This window comes from Scardinius erythrophthalmus (genome assembly GCF_964197995.2).
Source record: "Scardinius erythrophthalmus genome assembly, chromosome: 18".
NCBI lineage: Eukaryota > Metazoa > Chordata > Actinopteri > Cypriniformes > Leuciscidae > Scardinius > Scardinius erythrophthalmus.
Window position 1 is genome coordinate 37123966 of NC_138238.1, and position 18283 is coordinate 37142248.

At 38.8% G+C, this 18283-nt stretch overlaps 4 protein-coding genes across 4 annotated transcripts; all 4 read right to left on the bottom strand.

Moving 5' to 3' along the window:
- Nucleotides 1-808: 808 nt before the first annotated feature.
- Nucleotides 809-3855, bottom strand: rbp3 (retinol binding protein 3). The gene is made up of 4 exons (XM_081392572.1): nucleotides 2570-3855; nucleotides 2171-2361; nucleotides 1867-2009; nucleotides 809-1605 (listed from the first exon to the last, which is right to left on the bottom strand). The coding sequence occupies exons 1-4, from the start codon at nucleotides 3755-3757 to the stop codon at nucleotides 1280-1282; spliced, it is 1848 nt and encodes a 615-aa protein (XP_081248698.1). The 5' UTR covers nucleotides 3758-3855; the 3' UTR covers nucleotides 809-1279.
- Nucleotides 3856-4399: 544 nt separating this feature from the next.
- Nucleotides 4400-7156, bottom strand: irbpl (interphotoreceptor retinoid-binding protein like; the record flags this gene model as incomplete). The annotated part of the gene is made up of 1 exon (XM_081391977.1): nucleotides 4400-7156. One exon carries the CDS (start codon nucleotides 7154-7156, stop codon nucleotides 4400-4402), a length of 2757 nt encoding a protein of 918 aa, XP_081248103.1.
- Nucleotides 7157-11018: 3862 nt separating this feature from the next.
- Nucleotides 11019-12276, bottom strand: gdf2 (growth differentiation factor 2; the record flags this gene model as incomplete). The annotated part of the gene is made up of 2 exons (XM_081392247.1): nucleotides 11019-11866; nucleotides 11952-12276. The coding sequence occupies 2 exons, from the start codon at nucleotides 12274-12276 to the stop codon at nucleotides 11019-11021; spliced, it is 1173 nt and encodes a 390-aa protein (XP_081248373.1).
- A 1806-nt stretch (nucleotides 12277-14082) lies between these two features.
- gdf10b (growth differentiation factor 10b) lies at nucleotides 14083-18059 on the bottom strand (the record flags this gene model as incomplete). Its single annotated transcript, XM_081392420.1, has 3 exons — nucleotides 14083-14274; nucleotides 15948-16819; nucleotides 17819-18059. The coding sequence occupies 3 exons, from the start codon at nucleotides 18057-18059 to the stop codon at nucleotides 14083-14085; spliced, it is 1305 nt and encodes a 434-aa protein (XP_081248546.1).
- Between the last annotated feature and the right edge of the window lie 224 nt (nucleotides 18060-18283).

Here is an 18283-nt window from a genome sequence, read left to right on the forward strand (position 1 = left end):
CGTTGAAAACCGACTTGTTTTCAACGTTGAAAATTCGTAATTAGACGTTGAAGATTTAGTCTATTCAACGTCTAATAGACGACTTTTTGCTAGCTGGGGTGGATCAGGTTAAATTGTGAAATATTTTTGTTTTATTTATCTGGTTTTAGATGCTTGTATATTACTGCCATAGGTTCTGCTGGGTGTTGTAGCAGGTAAACCACCAAGACCAGTGTAGTCATATTACTAACCAGCCAAAACCAGCATGACCGTGCCCAAAACATACATAACTGATAACGAGCAATAAATTAACCCAGTTTTTATTGTTGACCTCTAACTTTGACACGCACCATTACACTATAGTGTATTGAATGTAATTTATTCCTGTTAAAGTCCTGTTGACAAAAGGTGCTGCATAACTGAAACTTTAGTATGGCAGTGGATGCATTTGACAGCATGCTTTGGTCTAATGCTGGATGAAGAAGATATGCTGCCATCTTCTGGTTCTTGATGATAATTTCTAAAAGAAAAGGTGCAGTGAATACATGTATATATCATAAATAGTTTTATAATGATGGTCAGTACAGCAAAAAGTGCATTGTGGACTTGAAATATGAACAGTGTCTTTGCTTATATTCTGTGTGGTTAAGTGTGTTTGTGTTATAACTGTGATTTAAAAAATTTGTTGAGATTGCAAGTAGGTATTTTAAGTAGGTAAATCATCTTAAAACTTCACGCGTATGTCTGGAATTGGTTTACGTTTGCTGAACTAATTTTAGCTCAGCTGTAAGGAATTTTCTATTTATTATTTAAAACACATTACAACTTGAACAGTTTCCATGTGGTACAGTATTTATTAAGTTTTATCATTTGGTTTCAATCGCGATTTCCCCCAAATAGATTTAAGTTGCATTTCACACAAGACAATTTTCATCTTTTTTTTTTTTTTGTAATATGCATGAGTAGATGTTTACAATACAAGCATATACAAGCATACACACATTTTAATGTGTACAAAGTAAACTAGTACACAGAGTACCCAACACTTACATTCAAGTTCAGACCAGGCCTAATCTGAATATCACTTGGAGAATATTACTTTTACAGATCGCAAGCTTTAGATTGGATGGGTTAGAAATAATACAGAAAAATAGAAAAAGATTTGAACTAGCAACAGAAGGCTTTACTTTGTATTTTCTAAACATTACCTTAATGATCTACACAAAAAAAATGTCATCCTTCTAAATAACTAATTTGTAACTATATAATTTGGCTTCCATAACAGGCCCAGATGAACAACTTATTTTTGACCGGAAAAATGCTTATAGAGCATGCCCTTGGCTGTGTCGAGGGCAGCGTCAGCGGGCACTGGAATGTGTGGGGCAATGCCAGCACCCTCCCAGGCCGGACCCTGAGCAGCGTCCGAGTGCTTGATGGGAATAGACAGGAACATATCGCTTTCGCCCAAACGGAAGGCCTCTGGGGGGTGACAACCTCCACGGGTTGTCTCACCGATAATCATTGCACGTCCCAGCCTTTTCATGATAAAAACAAACTCCTCAGCAGCTCCAGCAGTCACACCACTGGTGAGGATTATCAAACTCTTTTTGCTGCCATATCTCTTGCCTATATAGAGAAGAATTAAACACTTAATTTTGCAGTATGAAATATGCATATAACAATATGCAACCCAGACAGCAACAAAGTGTCTGCCCAGATCTGGTACATGTGGATTCAACGCATACCGGATGTGGGCCGGATCTGGGCCGAAACTATGTTGCTGTCTGGGAACACATAATCTACTTCAGGACACTGCATTTTTTATGTTTAGATAAAAAAAAAGCTAGAGTAAAATAATAAATGAAACATGTCAGTTTAGTAATGTACCTGTAAGTTGTGTAAGGGTCAGAAGATCACTTGTGGTATTGGAGGGTCTGTCATAAATGTGGTCCAGCGCAATCTGCTTGTCACCATCAAAGAAGTATGAGCAAAAGCCAGCGATAGAAGAGGTAGCTCCACCAACATTGTTCCTTGAAGGAAAATTATAACAACAAAATTGATCGTAATATCTTTGAATTATGTTCAAAGCCAGTGGATTAAAAATGTGTACATTATTGAATTTCATTCAGAACTGGCTATTTATTTAGCTGGATTTATAGCGCGAGAAACAATTATGCAATACAATAATCACCTCAGATCAATGATCAGCGCGTCAGTGTCAATCACTTTTTTCCAGACATGTTCCACAATGATCTGAGCAATGGCAGCAACATGTTCAAAATCTCCAAACATGTCAAAGCGAAGGTAACCAATGTTGTTTTCAAATACATCAGTCTGGAATGAAACTTTGATGAGCTCAATGAACATCTCGGGTGTGGGATTCTGGAAGTTAAAGGAAAATTGTCATTCATAATTTTGCCTCAACAACCAACACATCTATGAATTGTTATATCTATCTATCTATCTATCTATCTATCTATCTATCTATCTATCTATCTATCTATCTATCTATCTATCTATCTATCTATCTATCTATCTATCTATCTATCTATCTATCTATCTATCTATCTATCTATCTATAATGATTTACCATTGGAGGAAGTGCAGGAATATTGCTGGTGGTCTTCAGGCATTTGTCCCCTGACAGTTTTAGGAGGTCCGCTGAGAGCTTTACTTCCAGTTCTTCTTTTGTGGAGATCAGTTTGTATTCCCCACTGGATGCAACAGCTCCCAGCTTCTCAGCGACATCTTCCCCAACACTTGGAAATGCATAGTTGTCTGCAACCAGTGTGGCTGCCGCCTGAACCAACCCTGGGATTTCAGTACGAAGTTTAATGATTGCAATGGCAGCGTCAAGGGCATCTTCTGCTGCAACTTCAACATCTGGTGCCACTCCAGTGATTTCCCAGCTCTTGCCAGTGATGGGGTTAATAGACTTAGCAACTGGCACAGACACATAGAAGTCGGTGTCACCCACCCTGATTTTGGCCATTTTCATAGTTCCCCCAGCTGTTTTCTCGCCAACGATTGTGGCCCTTTTAAGGTGTTTAAGGCAATAAGCAACATCCTCTGCAACCCCAAGAGTATCCTTGCTTGTCAGAATGATCAAGGGTTTGGAGGTTCCATATCTTTTTCCCAACAGGGTCGGCATGGACCACAACTCTATGGTGAGGTCGGACGTGCGATCGTACACCGAATCAATGTGGATTAATGGCTCAGGATCAGTGTAGTAAGACACAATATATGGGATTCCGGATGTCTCACCACTGACAGCATTGCGGAAGTCAAGAATCATGCCAGATGTTGGGAGCACTTTGTCCCAGATGTACTCCAGCAAAAGAGGCCCAACTTTCTGAGCCATCTCCTCACCAATGATGTGCTGAATCTTCAGGTAGCCAATGTCGCCATCCAGGATCTCAACTTTGACCGTGTCTTTGATCATTGCGGCCAGATGCTCCGGTGGGATGTTAGGCATGGCTGGTGGTGCCGCAGGAACGAAGCCTGGCTCGTATGTGACGTCCACTCTGGAATCACTAATTGTTTTTTTAACCCCATCAGCCAGAACACTGGCAAGGGTGGTAGGATCTGAAATGCCGAGGATCTCCGTGTTACTACTCGCAGCGTCAATTGCCTCTTCCAAGCCGGCGAGTTTTTCTGGTGAGCAGTAGTTGTCTATGAGTATTTTTGCCATATCCACAATAAGTGTTGGGGAGAAAGCACAGTGAGCCACATTACTGAAGATCAACAGCGACGCTAGTAGAACTACAGCTTGAGCCATTTTGGCAGGTTTCGGATTCCTGCTAATGCGGCGCAACTGAACTCTCCTTCTGCAGAGAGGTTTGTCAACTGAGTCTGCTTCGACAGTCAGGTTTCTGTTAACACATGCATAAGAAGCTTTTCCTCACAATAAAACCTTAATCTCATTAGCCAAAGTTCCTCAGTTAGAAAATAGCAAGCTAAAATGTACGTTACATATATGTTACAATAATATGAAGCACTTGTAGTTAAATTAATGGTATTTATTTATATTTACCTTTGTAAGAGTGTTTCAAATACAGTATTGTAGTAAGGAAATTAAATTCATGTGTATCAAATAACATTTTGTTGTAATTTCAGTGGCTAAAAGGTATACAAAGGAAACATTTACTGATGTATTCTTTTTTATTTTATTCTATAGCATGTCCATTTTTACATTAGTATGAGTATACAAAAGCACACCATCAAAAGAGCATTCTGGTGAAAGTTATGCTAAACAATTTCAGAAATATGTCAGAAATAGCTTTAAAAAAGGTACATTAATTTCTACTACATACACATAAAACATTACAATAACTTAAAGTTAAAATCCTTTCGACAATGTTTTGACAGTTTTACTGTAAAATAAAGAAGAAGAAGAAGAAGAACAATGAAGCCCCTAGTTCTATTTCCCTGAATTTTTCTTTTGTTGTTTTTTGCCAATTATTTTCAGGGCAACATTAAGTGCATCATTTGCTTGAACTGCTACATGTGGTTCAACCCCTGACACACTCCATGCTTTTCCAGTAACTGCACTCAAAATCGCCTGATTGGGAATAGAAGCATATAGGAGGCTATTCCCAATTTGGTATGTTCCACTTGAGAGGGCGCCTCCGATAGTAGGCTCTCCAATTACAGTGGCCCTTTTCAGGTCTTTCATTGTTCTAGCGAATGCCTCAGCGGCTGATCCAGTTATGTGACTTGTCAGGATATAAATGTCTTTCTGAGAGCCGTACCTCTGTCCTAGCACTTCTGGAATGGTCATAACCTTTGTCGCAGTTGTTGTGGAGCGATCAAAAACAGTGTAAAGGTGTTTCAAGGGTCGTGCGTCAAAAAAATAGGTGCAAATTAGTGGAATAGCCGTGGAATAGCCACCCGTGTTATACCTCATGTCAATTATGAGCGTGTCTGTGTTCACCAGCTTGCTCCATACAGCTTTGATGAGCTGGGGACCAATTGCTCGCACAACCTTTATGTCTTCCATCATATCGAATCTCAAATAGCCAATATTTCCAGACATTACCTCTACTTTGAATAGGGCATCAATGATGAACCCTACCTCTTCAAGGGAAGGGATTTTGGGGATGTCATGAAAGGATTCCGGTTCAATTTCACAGTAGAAAATGTGCAGTCTGTGGTCACCCGAGGTCTCTTGGAGATCAGCAGTGAGTTGAGATGCAAGAGATTCATAGTCAACAACTGACCGGTACAGTCCCTCGGTTAGTTTGGACTGTAACAGTCTACTCACTTTAGCTTCAACCTCAGGTACAGTGTAATATTTTTCCAAGAGATCTCCAACTTCTTGCACCAAAGCCTGAATGTCCTTGTGAAACGCAATGATTTCATGAGCTCGCTCAACTGCATCTTCAGCAAGTACGATGGCATCGGGAACTACACCGCCTCCAAGCCAACATTCCCCATTTATATCAATGAAATTTATGACGGGGACAGTAATGGCAAGGCTTGTTTCTTCAACTTGAAAAGTCTTGGAGTGAAGGAGTGTTCCAGAGGTGATTTCCCCAATAACAGTGCCTCGGTGCAGGGACTGCATCAGGTAAGCGAACTCTTCTCCAGCTTCTGCTGTGTAATAGCTTGTCAAAATATAAATACCCCTTCTGGAACCATAGGACGGTCCGCTGATGTTACGGAGAGTGTGGAAATCAGCAGTCAGGTTTCGGATGCTGTCGTAGATCGAAAAGAGGTGAGTGTTTGATGAGATGTCGAACATGTAGGAAAGCAGAATTGGCAAGGCCTCGGTGGATCCGCCGGTGTTATATCGCAGATCGATAATCAGATTCTCAGTGTCTTTGACAGGTTGCCAAACATTCTCTTTGATTCGATCCTCTAGTCCTAGCAAAATGGTGGGTGTTGGGAACCTGTCAAAACGCAGATATCCATTGTTTCCTGAGAGAATTTCCAACTTGAATAACGGATCAATAGGATTATCAAAAGATGAATGGTCTTCTGGTGTTGCATCCAGGCCATTGTCAGGCAATTCTTGCATTGTCTTGATATTTAAACGAGGGTCTTCAAAGACCGACTGCAGCTCATAATTAAGTTTCGCTGCCAAGTCCTCCTCAGAAACCACTGTGAAAAAGTCTGTTTTAGCGAGCTGATTTAGCAAAGCAGGGATTTTATCTTTAAACGAATAAAAACGTTTAATGATGTCTGACACTCTTTTAACTGTTTTCGGTAGTGATTTCCTGATGGCAATGAGGGATTTGGCTTTGGCAACTCCTTCCTTCGGGTTGACTGTGACGGATGGCGAAACCCCGTTCACTTCCCAGCTCTGTCCTGTTACAGGATTCACAGATCTAGCAAGCGGGACCGTGATATAAAACCCAGTGTCCCCAACGCTTAACTTTTCAACCTTAACAGAGCCTCCGGCCGACCTTTCTCCAACAATGACAGCTCTTTTGAGATGTTTTAAGATGTAGGCAACCGCTTCAGCCGCGCCGATGGTGCGCTTGCTGATTAAAACAATCACTTCTTTTCTTTTCCCATATCGTTCCCCCAGGAGGGTCGGCATCGTCCACAGCTCCTTCGTTGTGTTAGTGGGTCGCTCATAGATTGTGTCGATGTGCAAAAGTGGTTCAGAGTCGGAAAAATAGGAAACCATGTATGGCACACCGGAGAGCTCTCCCGCTGTGCTGAAACGGAGATCTAAGATCATCGCTGATGTATGCGCAACCTTCTTCCAGATGTTGTCGTGAAGGAGGCGTCCCAGTTTTGACACAGTCTCCTGACCTATAATACGGTCAATCCTCAGGTAGCCAACATTGTTATCCATCACCTCCAGTTTAACCGTGTTCCTGATTAGCCGTATCAGCTGTTCAGTAGGCAGCGACTGAAGTGCAGGTGGCGTGATCGGAGTATAATTAGGCTCATAAGACACACTCAGTCTGGGATCATTGAGTGCACCCTGAACGCCCGCAGTCAGGACTGATGCCAGTGTTTTCCGATCGGAGATGTGTAGGATCTCTCCACTGCTTATGGCTTGTTGGATTGCCTCCTGCATACCGACTAGATTCTCTGGGAAGCAATAGTTGTCAAGCAGAATTTTAGCCATATCCAAGACAAGCGCAGACTGAAATGATGCGCCGACGAACAGAACCCGACAAGCGACTATGATCAGGGCAAAAACTCTTACAGTCCCTGCCATCTTTTGCCGTTGGTTGTTGAATTTTGTCTAAGCCAGAGGTTTTCGTCCATTCATTTGGTGGTCCTTTGGTAGATAGAACAGGTTTTTGACAACAGCAACCACATAAGAGGCTTTTGCTCTGAATAAACCTTTAATCGCATTATCTGCAGTGCATCAGCAAGACATTGACGGATCAAAATCAATAAATATGGAAAAAATACTCTCTAAATATATATAGATATCTCTCTCTAAATACACAGGTTCATCAAGACTTAAAGGGACAGCTAACCAAAAAAATTAGCTTACATCTTCACATTTGTTTTAATGTCTAGGGGTTTTTTTTTTTTTTTTTTTTACCAAACAGATTTCTTTTCTTCTTAAAATATTTGTTGTTTCACGGAAGAAAGAAAGTCATCCAGGTTTGGAAAGAAAAGTACATCATATTATGGAAGGCTAAATGTTTAAGTACTGTGTATTTATTGGTTCATCTGTCTTTTTTGTATTTGGTCTCAATGGTAGCACTTTATTTTACAGTCCTGTTCCCCATGTACATACTATGTACTTATTATAGTAATTACAATAACTGGGTTATAACTAGATACTAACCCTAAACCTAACCTTTACCCATGTAGTTCCCTTATAATACCCAGTACTATAAGTACACATAAGTGCATGTAATATAAAATAAAGTGCGATCATCTCAATGTTAATTAATCTCAATGTTTTTGACCATGACAGGGGTCCTAGAAACGTTTTAAGCATTGGGAATTATTTTCCAGTAAATGTGTCTCTTTACACATTTGCTTTTGGATTATAGTCCAGTCAGCCCTGTCGTCATGAGGAAAATAAGGTCAGGCTTTCAAAGGTGAGGTCTGGGTCAGGCTAATGATGTGATTACACTGCTGAACAGGTGACTGTTAAATAAACAACAAGATAGAAATGCATTTGTATATGCTACACCATAACATATATTTCTCACCAGGCAATCTAGACAATGGCTTTGATTGTATAACATCAGAGCATTACTCTTTTTCTAAAAGAGGCTCATTTATTAACTCTTTGGCAACAACTGTAAGTTATTCACATACCGAATAGTTATTGTTTTTTTTAATCTTCTTATAGATTTCACCGCTTCATTCTTTTCTATTATTTGTCTAAATATCAGAGCATTATTGTGAATTTAGAGGCCCTTGCCACTTTTACAGGATGAAATTATGTAACCCCACATTCACTCAACACTAATTGGTGCTGCACTGTTAATCTTGCTTTATCTTTTAATGCTCAGAGTCTTATGCAATTCTATCTGATGATTCCATGTGGCCAATCAGAGATTGGGAATCTCATTTTAAGATGACTGGAGTTTTGTCCAGTGTATGATGGGAGAAAATGATTCTCAGCTGGAGATAGAAACAGGTTCGCATGAATATCTGTCTCTGAAACCCTGAAAAGTATTGCTACGCTGACCTTTTAATTTTTTTTTTTAAATATATTATTCCACAAACACGTCCTCCTCACTATGTCTGAAATTTACCAGAACTATGCAAATCCTATGAAGTTTGTGCCTTTATAAATTCCATTATGTTGTTTATCCATTATGTTGTTTAACTACAGTATTTAATTAAGTTCTAATGAATTTTAAGCTATTACAAAACAGTGTACCAGTTCTAACCAACAATTGCTTACCAGACTGAAAAGCTCCACCAGCAGCAGAAAGAAAGCACTCACCACACACACCACAATGAGCTTGGCTTGCTAAAAATGTATTAGGAAAGCCCAAACTGGAATTACTTTGATGCATGATTTCTTGCAATCAAATAATTTTTGGACTTTATTGATAAAATGTAAATCAAATTACATCATTGTAAAACAAAATATTTTGTATGTAAATATATATGCTGGACATACAATCGATTATATACAAATCTTTTTGTGGGGGGGGAAAAATAATAAAATTAATGAAAAAAAAAAAGAAAGAAAATTAATTAGAGAGCAGGTTGTACAACAGGAAGAAAGAATACAATTGTAAGTTATATCCATGAGCGTCAATAGTGCTCAAGCCCTGAATGTTTTGTTCTGGAACTCTAGTGGGAGGTATTGCATAAGTTTTGTTTATTGTATATGAGCATTTCCCTGATTATTTTTGTCTGGAACAACCCAGAATAGGTCAATCTTGAAGCCAAGCGGGACCACAGGGGCATTGGCCATAGCTAAATTCTCATTATGCCCCATCCATATATATTTTATTTAATTAATTCCTAAAGAACTAGATATAGGTTTAAAATGCTTTGAAACTTTGCAGATGTAGACCTGAAACAAACACTTTGTGTACATGAGAGCACTGTCAGTGCACTATTACTCTTACTGTTTTGAGCAGGGTAGATCTCACAAACATGTTTACAGCTTTATACATCATTTGGGGGAGTTACTCTATCGCCACCTTGAGGTTTCTTACTAGTATGTACAGCTGGACCGCATGCTTGCAGTGCACTGGGCAAGCATTGACATCTGTTTTTGCATACTTGTGTAGAGTTTGTTGCTGTATTCAAATGTAAAACAAAAATCTCTAAGGGGGAATATCGCCCCTGATGTTTTGGTCTATGCTGCCAAATCCTAGAAACGCCCCTGGGTATGTCCTCAGCTTGTCGGCATAAGTGAAATGAAAACAGAATTATGGAGTCAATATAATGCCACGGTTGTTTGCAAAAGAATAAAGCATTGCAAAAGAGAATAAAGTTTTGCAAAAGAAAATTAAAGTATTGAGCAATATATATATATATATATATATACACTGTATATATATATATATATATATACTGTATATATATATACACTGTATATATATATATACTGTATATATATATATATATATAAATTGCAAAAAAAAATAAAGAATTGCAAAAGAAAAATGAAGTATTGAGAGAAAAAAACTTGTATTGCATTCAAAAATAAAGACTTGCAAAAGAAAAATGAAGTATTGAGAGAAGAAAACTTGTATTGCATTCAAAAATAAAGAATTGTGAGAAATAAAGTGTAAAAATAATGTGGTGTTTTTAATATGCTTTAAGACAAACCATGTGTAAATTCATAAGTCAACATAAAACGTGATTTGAAATCGCTGGTGTTTCTGACATCACAAACTAACTTGTAACCAATCAGATCAACGTGTGATCGTCAATCAGTGGATCTCTGAGCTGATGTGAGGGAGTGGAGGCGGGGCTCATTTGCATATTCATAGAACCACATATACTAAATGAGGCAAGAGTGTCGAGTTACATTCAGGTTATTTTAAGGCATGAAGAAATGTGTTTCAAGGAAAAAACTTTTAAATACGTCATTTTGAGTTTTAAGGGATACAATAATTGACTACAGGGGAACTATACGCTTCTTTTACAGCTATCATTGATTTTTGCAATTAATTATATCTTTATTTTTGCACAACTAGTGTTTGCAAAACTTATTTTTTCTCTCTCAATACTTAATTTTTCTTTTGCAATTCTTCATTTTTGTTTGCAAAACAACTTTTTTTGCTCAATACTTTTATTCTGCAATAGGCTACTTTATTCTTTTGCAAATATATGTGGCATTATACTGACTTTATAATGGAAGCTGACTTTAACCTCAAGAATCTCTTTTATATTAAAATTAATTTTTAATTATGCTACACTCTAAAAAAAGGTTCTTTATTGACATGTATGGTTCCATGAAGAACCTTTAACAGGTTCTTTATGTAAAAAAGGTTCTTCTGACTATTAAGATGTTCTTCACTTTTAAGAACTGTTCATTGCAAGGTTCTTTGGGGAGCCCAAAATGGCAGCGCTGTGACAAATGGGAATGATAAAACGAATGCTGTCATTTTCCAGATGAATGGGTAAGCAGCCAAACACTACCTACATCCACACTTTGCTACTTTCATCTCCTCGTACAGGTTTCGGACCGTGAGGACGCCCCTTTCCTGGTACATGATGGCGATTGGGTCCAGCTTGGTCGGGACGCAACATGCCTTGTTTGCCTTTTTGGGATTGCTCAGGTTAACCAGTGTTTGGATGATTGCATGTTTGGAGGGGCTTACGTCATCTGTCAGGGGGTAATGACACACCCCTTTGCACTCATAAGCGTCATATTCAGCTGGAGCCACGATCCATTTATCCCATCCGATGTCTTTGAAGTTTACCTTCAGGGAAGTTCTCCGACAGAAATTGTTCTTCGCTTTCCTCTTCTTCCTGGGGTGCTTGTCCACAGGAACATGATTTTCCACAAATATCGGCTCCTTCTCATGAAGAAGCATCTCTTTGACCTCATTCATCGACTCTCCCTTTCTGTTCCCGAGATCATCCGAAAAAACTATTAAGACTGCCGAGCCGTTGTCCTCTAAACCCACGCTTATGTCAAGAGATTGACAGTTTTGTTGGATTTCCACCTGGAGTTCACCCGCCCCGCGTCCAGAATCCTGCCAAATCCTGACGGCGCTGGTCACGTCGAAAGCCTCCCATGTGTTTCTGGCCTCGGTGACGTCTCTCCCATCCAGAAGCTGTAAAATGTTTGTATCCTGCTTGTATTCTACGCCATAAACATGAATGGATGTGAATTGGTCAGCACAGGTGCTTTTAGTTCTTTCCCAGAGAGTGAACAGCCTTAGCTGGACTGATGTGATCTCTTCATGATTTGGGATGGAAACGTTGAATAGGAGCCTGTGTTGAGTTTCGTTGCCGTGTCTGATGGAATAAATAACATCTGTAAAGAACAGAAAATAGATATTAATACAACTTTTCACTCATATACAAATCATCAGAATTGCATCTACCTTAGAGATACTTACCCTGAATGATGAAGCTTCGGATGACATCCGACCGAGGGATGGAAGTCTTATCAGAAGCATATTTATTATAGAGATCCATCATGAACTGGGGAGGTTGAACCTTTCTGTGTTCTTGCGGCACGCCTGATAAATTCAGCTTCCTCAAAAAGTCTTCCTTCCTGAAGCCCAAAAAGCTCTTGAAGACATCTTCTTCCTCAACGTTTTGCTCTTCTCCCTGAATGAACATTGTGTCTTCCAGACTCCCTAAAGATTTCCCCTCGCAAAGCCCAACTGAAGTAGTGAAATTGATGGACATCAGAAGCAGCAGATATCGTAAACCCCGCATCGTTCGTTTGGTTCCCAAAGCGGATAGGTGACCGTCTGCGGCAAGTTTTACATCTGACTTTGGTTTGTGGAAGATCCTTTGAAATCGGGGTTCCTCAAGTGAACCTCAGGTTCACTCCCACGTCCCACGCTAAGCAGCACTCTCTCCGCAAACCAAAATAGTAGCACAGCTATTCTTATCTTTGACACCAAAGTCGTGGTTTGAGCGTTGTTATCTTGAGGAAGCTTGTAGTTAATGAGGGCTCTGTAAACACTTCGGGAACAGACTTTGAAAACTAATGAGAGTGATTTTGACGAACCCTTATTTACAGGGTCAGACTTCTGCCTATTTTTACTGAAGCAACTCCATCACTTCTGAATGTGTTTGTGTCTGCACATGTAAGACGCTTCAACTAATCAGCTTCAGCTATGATAAATATTAACATTATAGATTCCTTTCATTTTCATTCAGCTGGAATCTGGCTGTGTAAGAGTTAATGGGTCTGAGTTGACCTTTGCCCCTTTGTTGCAAACAATCTATGTCCCTAATACAACTCATTAGGTCTTTATTCACAAAAAAAAAAGAAAGAAAAACATACCAGTTTATATACCAGAAGAGCAGTGAAGAATCTGGTTTAAGAAATGTTTGCATAAAAAGTCAATACAGTACAGTTTTGAAAAAAATAAATAATTATAAATGACATGAAATTGCTATAAAAATACAAAACTCTCCTTTGATAAAGTTTCACAAAACCTCTGAGATGTTATTATTTTATTTTAAAATCCATAATCTATTGACTTTTCTATAGCTATGGCTAATCAATCCATCTGTTCTAACTTATGGGGTCCGTCCTCGTAGCGGAAAAACAATATTATGCCAAATCACACAGCACTAGATGGCAGCATTATGCTGCATTTTCTTCATTTCGTCTGTCTCCTCACAAATGACCAAAAATGATCTGCAGTTTTCTTTTCATGCAAGATTCCAGGTGTTTAAATCCTATAGGTTACACTTTATCTAACAAGCTTACAAATCAAATCAAATGCTTATAATGATTTATGGCAACACTTTACAATAACGTTTCATTTGTTATCATTAGTTAACTCGAACTAAAAATGAACAATACTTCTACAGCATCTCTTAATCAATTATTAAATGTATTAATATCTTTTTTTAAATAAAACGTTAATTAATGAACTACATGAACAATTTTATTTTAATGAACTAACATTAACAAAGGTTAACAAATGCTGCAAAAATATATTGCTCATAGTTACGCATTAAAACTAATGTTAAAAAATTAGACCTCATGTAAAGTGTTACCAGATTTGGTTACACTTTATTTTAAGGTGATGTCGTTACATTGTACTTACTCAAATAAGTACTGAGTAATATTAATTAACTACATGTACTTACTATAGAGTTACGATTTAGTTTAGGGTTAGTTACTTTTAATTATGCATAATTTACTGTTATTGCTATAGTAAGTACATGTTGTAACGTGTAACTACATCACCTTAAAATAAAGTGTTACCCTGGATTTATTTACAGAAATCCATTTAAATCGCTATGTTCTTTTAAATTTGTTATGTACTTGTTTCAAAACAAAAACAGTTTGGCTTACTATATGTTAAGGATTATATACAATTCATAAAAAAAGAGAGTGGAAAGAGGATACAATGTTTGTGTGCAAAGATCCAATATTATTTGAGGTGTCGAGGTCTTATTTGCAGAGATAAAAAGTAGATTTTCGGCAGTCCCTTGAGCTGAGTTCATTGTTTTGCAGGTTGTATTATCTATATGTCCATTATTGTGACCTTGCTCTCCTTACCGACAGGCACAGGTCTCCACAGACATGCTGGGATAGACCTTCACTAGCATGTTCCTGCTGGAGTCGAGGAACAGCACAGCCAGAGAGCTCATCGTGTCGGGAACGCAGCACGGCTCTGGGACGCCAGGCACGATCCCCACGGCTCTCACTATACTCTGGATGGTCGCATGATTGGATGGATGAACAACCTGCATTAAGAGAAGTAAAGGTTGGAGAAAAACAACTGTCTTTTAATAAGGTTAACTTGACAATGCCCAAATGCATTTCTTAGTCCTATCCACCCACATTATTTTTAAAGTCACCATGACATCAAAATGGACAATTTTTTTATTATTTTTTTTGGAATATTGCAGTATTTATTATAAATGACTTATCAGTGCACATCATTATTTCTTGAATCAGAATAACTTCCCCTCCCTCTTCAGCATCTCTTCTCTTCTCTGATGACGAGGGCGGGGCAACCTGTCACTCACATGAGATCAGCCAATAGCAAACCACAACCATCCAATCAATTCCCCACGGACAAAATCCCTACATTTTTTTCTTGTTCAAGAAGTGATTCTATTCAGATATACATCGGAAAAGACAATCACAACCTTAATTTCATGCCGACTGGTAAAATTCTAAATCGGTTTCAGCTCAATATTTAAATGAATCTTTCATGTCCACATATTAATTGTTGAGCTGCCATGCAATACTGAGATAATGTACACTGCCCAGCCAAAAAAAAAGTTGTTGTTTGGATTTAAATAGGCCTATGATTGGATCATTATTGCTGTGATTTTTCTTGCATGTTATATGTTTGGCAACAGTTCCTCTAACCCTAACTGATGGAGTGTGTAGCTTTTCATTTCTTAAACACCCATGAGGGAAGACACATATTGTCCATTTATCAGGATGACAATGTCAAGATTCATCAGGCTCAAACTGTGAAAGAATAGTTGTGAGGAGAATGAAGAATCGTTTTCACACATGAATCGGCTCCTCTGAGTCCAGACCTTACATTCACTGAAAGTCTTTGGGATGTGCTGGAGGAGACTTTACAGAGTGCTGGACTCTTGCATTGACAATACAAGATCTTGAGCAAACACTGATGGAAATAACATCACAACATTTATTGCCAATTCATGTGTGAAAATGATTCTTCATTGTCCCTCCCAACCATTCCTTCACAGTCTTAGTCTGATGAATCTTGACATTGTCATTCTGGAATATGGCCATGATGTGTCTTCCTGCAAGGGTGTTTAAGAATTGAAAAGTTACACACTCCATCAATTAGGGTTAGAAGAACTGTTGCCAAACATATAACATGCTAGAAACATAATAATCACTGTAATCAGGGAAGCACCGATATGAAAATTATGGCCGATAACCGATATATTGGCCGATAAATCTTTGAGTGCCTGATTACAAAACCAAAAGTCTCACCATTAAAATACATGTCCCAAGCATACAATAATAATGATGTTCTCATTATAAATATGTCAGACTTGTGTTGCACTTAATTAGCCTATATTTTCCTTTTTTGAAGTGATTCCAATCATATTTCAAGCATCATGTTGAACAGTGCACATCTGAAGTGTCTCAGCTGAAGGAAATAATCCATTATTAATCGGATTTAATATATCGACCATATTTTTTTATTGGACCGATAACCATAACATTAAAAATGAACATTTATCGGCCGATACCGATGTGGCGGCCGATATATCGTGCATCACTAACTGTAATAATGATCCAATCATAGGCCTTTTTAAATCCAAACAGCGACTTTTTTTTTAAGACCGGGCCAGTGTACATTCAGACGGTCATCATAAACAAAACTAATTAAAATATATAACATAAAATTGTATTCCCTTACCTTTGGAATCGGGAATCCACAGGTTCCTGCACAATAGTAGGCATCAAATGCTTTCGGCGCTAATATCCATTCGCTCCAACCGATGTCGGCGAAGTCCACCCTCAGGTAACGGCGCGCACACACTCGCGGTTCACTCCACTGCTTGCGTCTCGCTTTTTTCATGGTCTTCTCGTCAAAGGTGAGCTCCTGCGACCCTCTCAATCCCTCGTGATAGTCCTGGCCTTTTGACAACGGTTTGGGCTTTTTCGCAAAAAAGCCGCTGTCCCATAACTGCCTGCTCTTCAGGTCGTTGTACTGGACGTCAGGAAGGTAGTTATTCTCCAAGTGATCCAGTTCTCTTCTGATTCTAGAGCTTAAAGAAGCTGTGGGCGCTTTGGTCCTGGTCTCCTCAACCACAGGAGACGGACTGTATCTCTGTAAACTCATAGCAATGCTGTTTGGTTCAGTTATGGCAAAGTCATCAGCGTATACAAGAATGAACGGCAGACTGTGAGGAGACAAACGATCATGACGTCTGTGGTGACCACTGTCAAACTCAACGGTAATCGATAGTTCGCCAGTCACATGGGCTTGTTTGATGGCTGATGACACGTCTGTAATCTGCCAAAGCCCCTTTCTGTTTGTGGACAGTGTGATGTTGCACAGCTGAGAGGGGATGGCAGCGTTTGGCGATGTTCCTTTAATGATGAGATGTGTTGTGGTGAGTGACTGAAGGTTCTGGAGACGGCATGCGGATCCGCGGGAACGACGGCAGGCCCAAGGACGCTGACGAACTTGCTGGTCAAGAAAGTGCAGAGTTGACGTCAGTATCGCCTCTGAATCGGGGATGGAGGTCAGGTTGAAGCGGAAAACTACTTTGTGATGGGAGAGCTCTGAAATAAGGCGTGAAAACGTCACAAGTCATTAATTGCTGCTTGACGATTTAGCGTGGGTTTTACGCTCATGCATGCATGTGATTGACCAGTAAAGTTTCCAGACAACATCCTCATAAACAACACATTTTTCACATTTTAGATTTAACATCCGACCACATTCTATGGTTTACGAGGTAGTTTAATAAAAAGATAAACACGGCTCCTGAATCGGTCTCTGGCCATATGGTAGTGTTTAGTGAGCCGCTCTCAAGGTTTCTTTCTTTCTTTTTTTCTGTTTCCACTAATACCCTCTCTGTGTTTTAATAGCACACCTCCAGTGGAAACTTAGCAGCTCTGAAAAACTGAAATAATGGGAAAAATGCTATCTGTGCATGATTTCACATATGCTTATCATAAATAGAGTAATTCATTTTAATCCAGGTGCATGTGGATTTTTTATGTACTGAATATTCAAAAGATGGATCATTGGTCTTTTTTTCCCCTTGTATTTCCTCAAGGGTTTCCAACAAATAAAATACTATAATTAACAGTGGTCACACTTTAGTTTAGGGTCTAATTCTCACTATTAATTATTAACTACGACTTTTGCCTCAATAAACTCCTAATTACGGTTTATTAATAGTTAGTAAGGTAGTTGTAAAGTTTAGAATAATGCATTAATAATAAACATCCAATATCCTAGTAATATGCATGCTAATAAGCAACACGTTAATAGTGAGAACTGGACCCTAAACTAAAGCATAAACACTTAATGAATGCATAAAACAAAATTATATTGTATTTTATTAATTATTTATATGTAATGTCTTGTATTTTTAAATGCATATTGTATTTTTGGAAATATATTTTAGTTTATTAAATATAATTTAATAATCTTGAAAGTTAAATATAGCCTAGACACATATTGGAAGCACAAACACAGCGTGATATGAAATATGAACTATAAACTTGAATTGCTGTATTTTAAATCGTTTTTTAGTTGTTAGTTTCACTCACCTTGGACTCCTCTAAAGCTTCGGATTGTATTGACGTTCTGTCGATGTTGATGATGATGCTTCTTGCTGTATTTATCATAAACCCTGTACATATTAACAGTCATCATGTCTCGAGCAGGATTGTGCAATGACGGTCCTGTTGCAGGAATATCTCCGTTCAGATCCGACGAGTTTACTAAGCAAACTTTGACGATGTTTAGACAGAGAAAAATGTGAGCCACCACCGCACAAATTGATGCCATATTCACAGCTGATCCCTTTATAATCGAGTAAACTAGACGAAAGTGGAAGACTGATGGAAAGCTCGGCGAGAGAAGGACTGATGGAGTCGGTGGAGGATGATGATGATGATGATGATGTCTCGCGCTCATACACTTGTTTCTCACTGCTGAAGCGATGATGACAGATGATGACGTGCAGCCTACGAGAAGCTTAAGCATCTTTCTGAAGCGATGCAGTTCACACA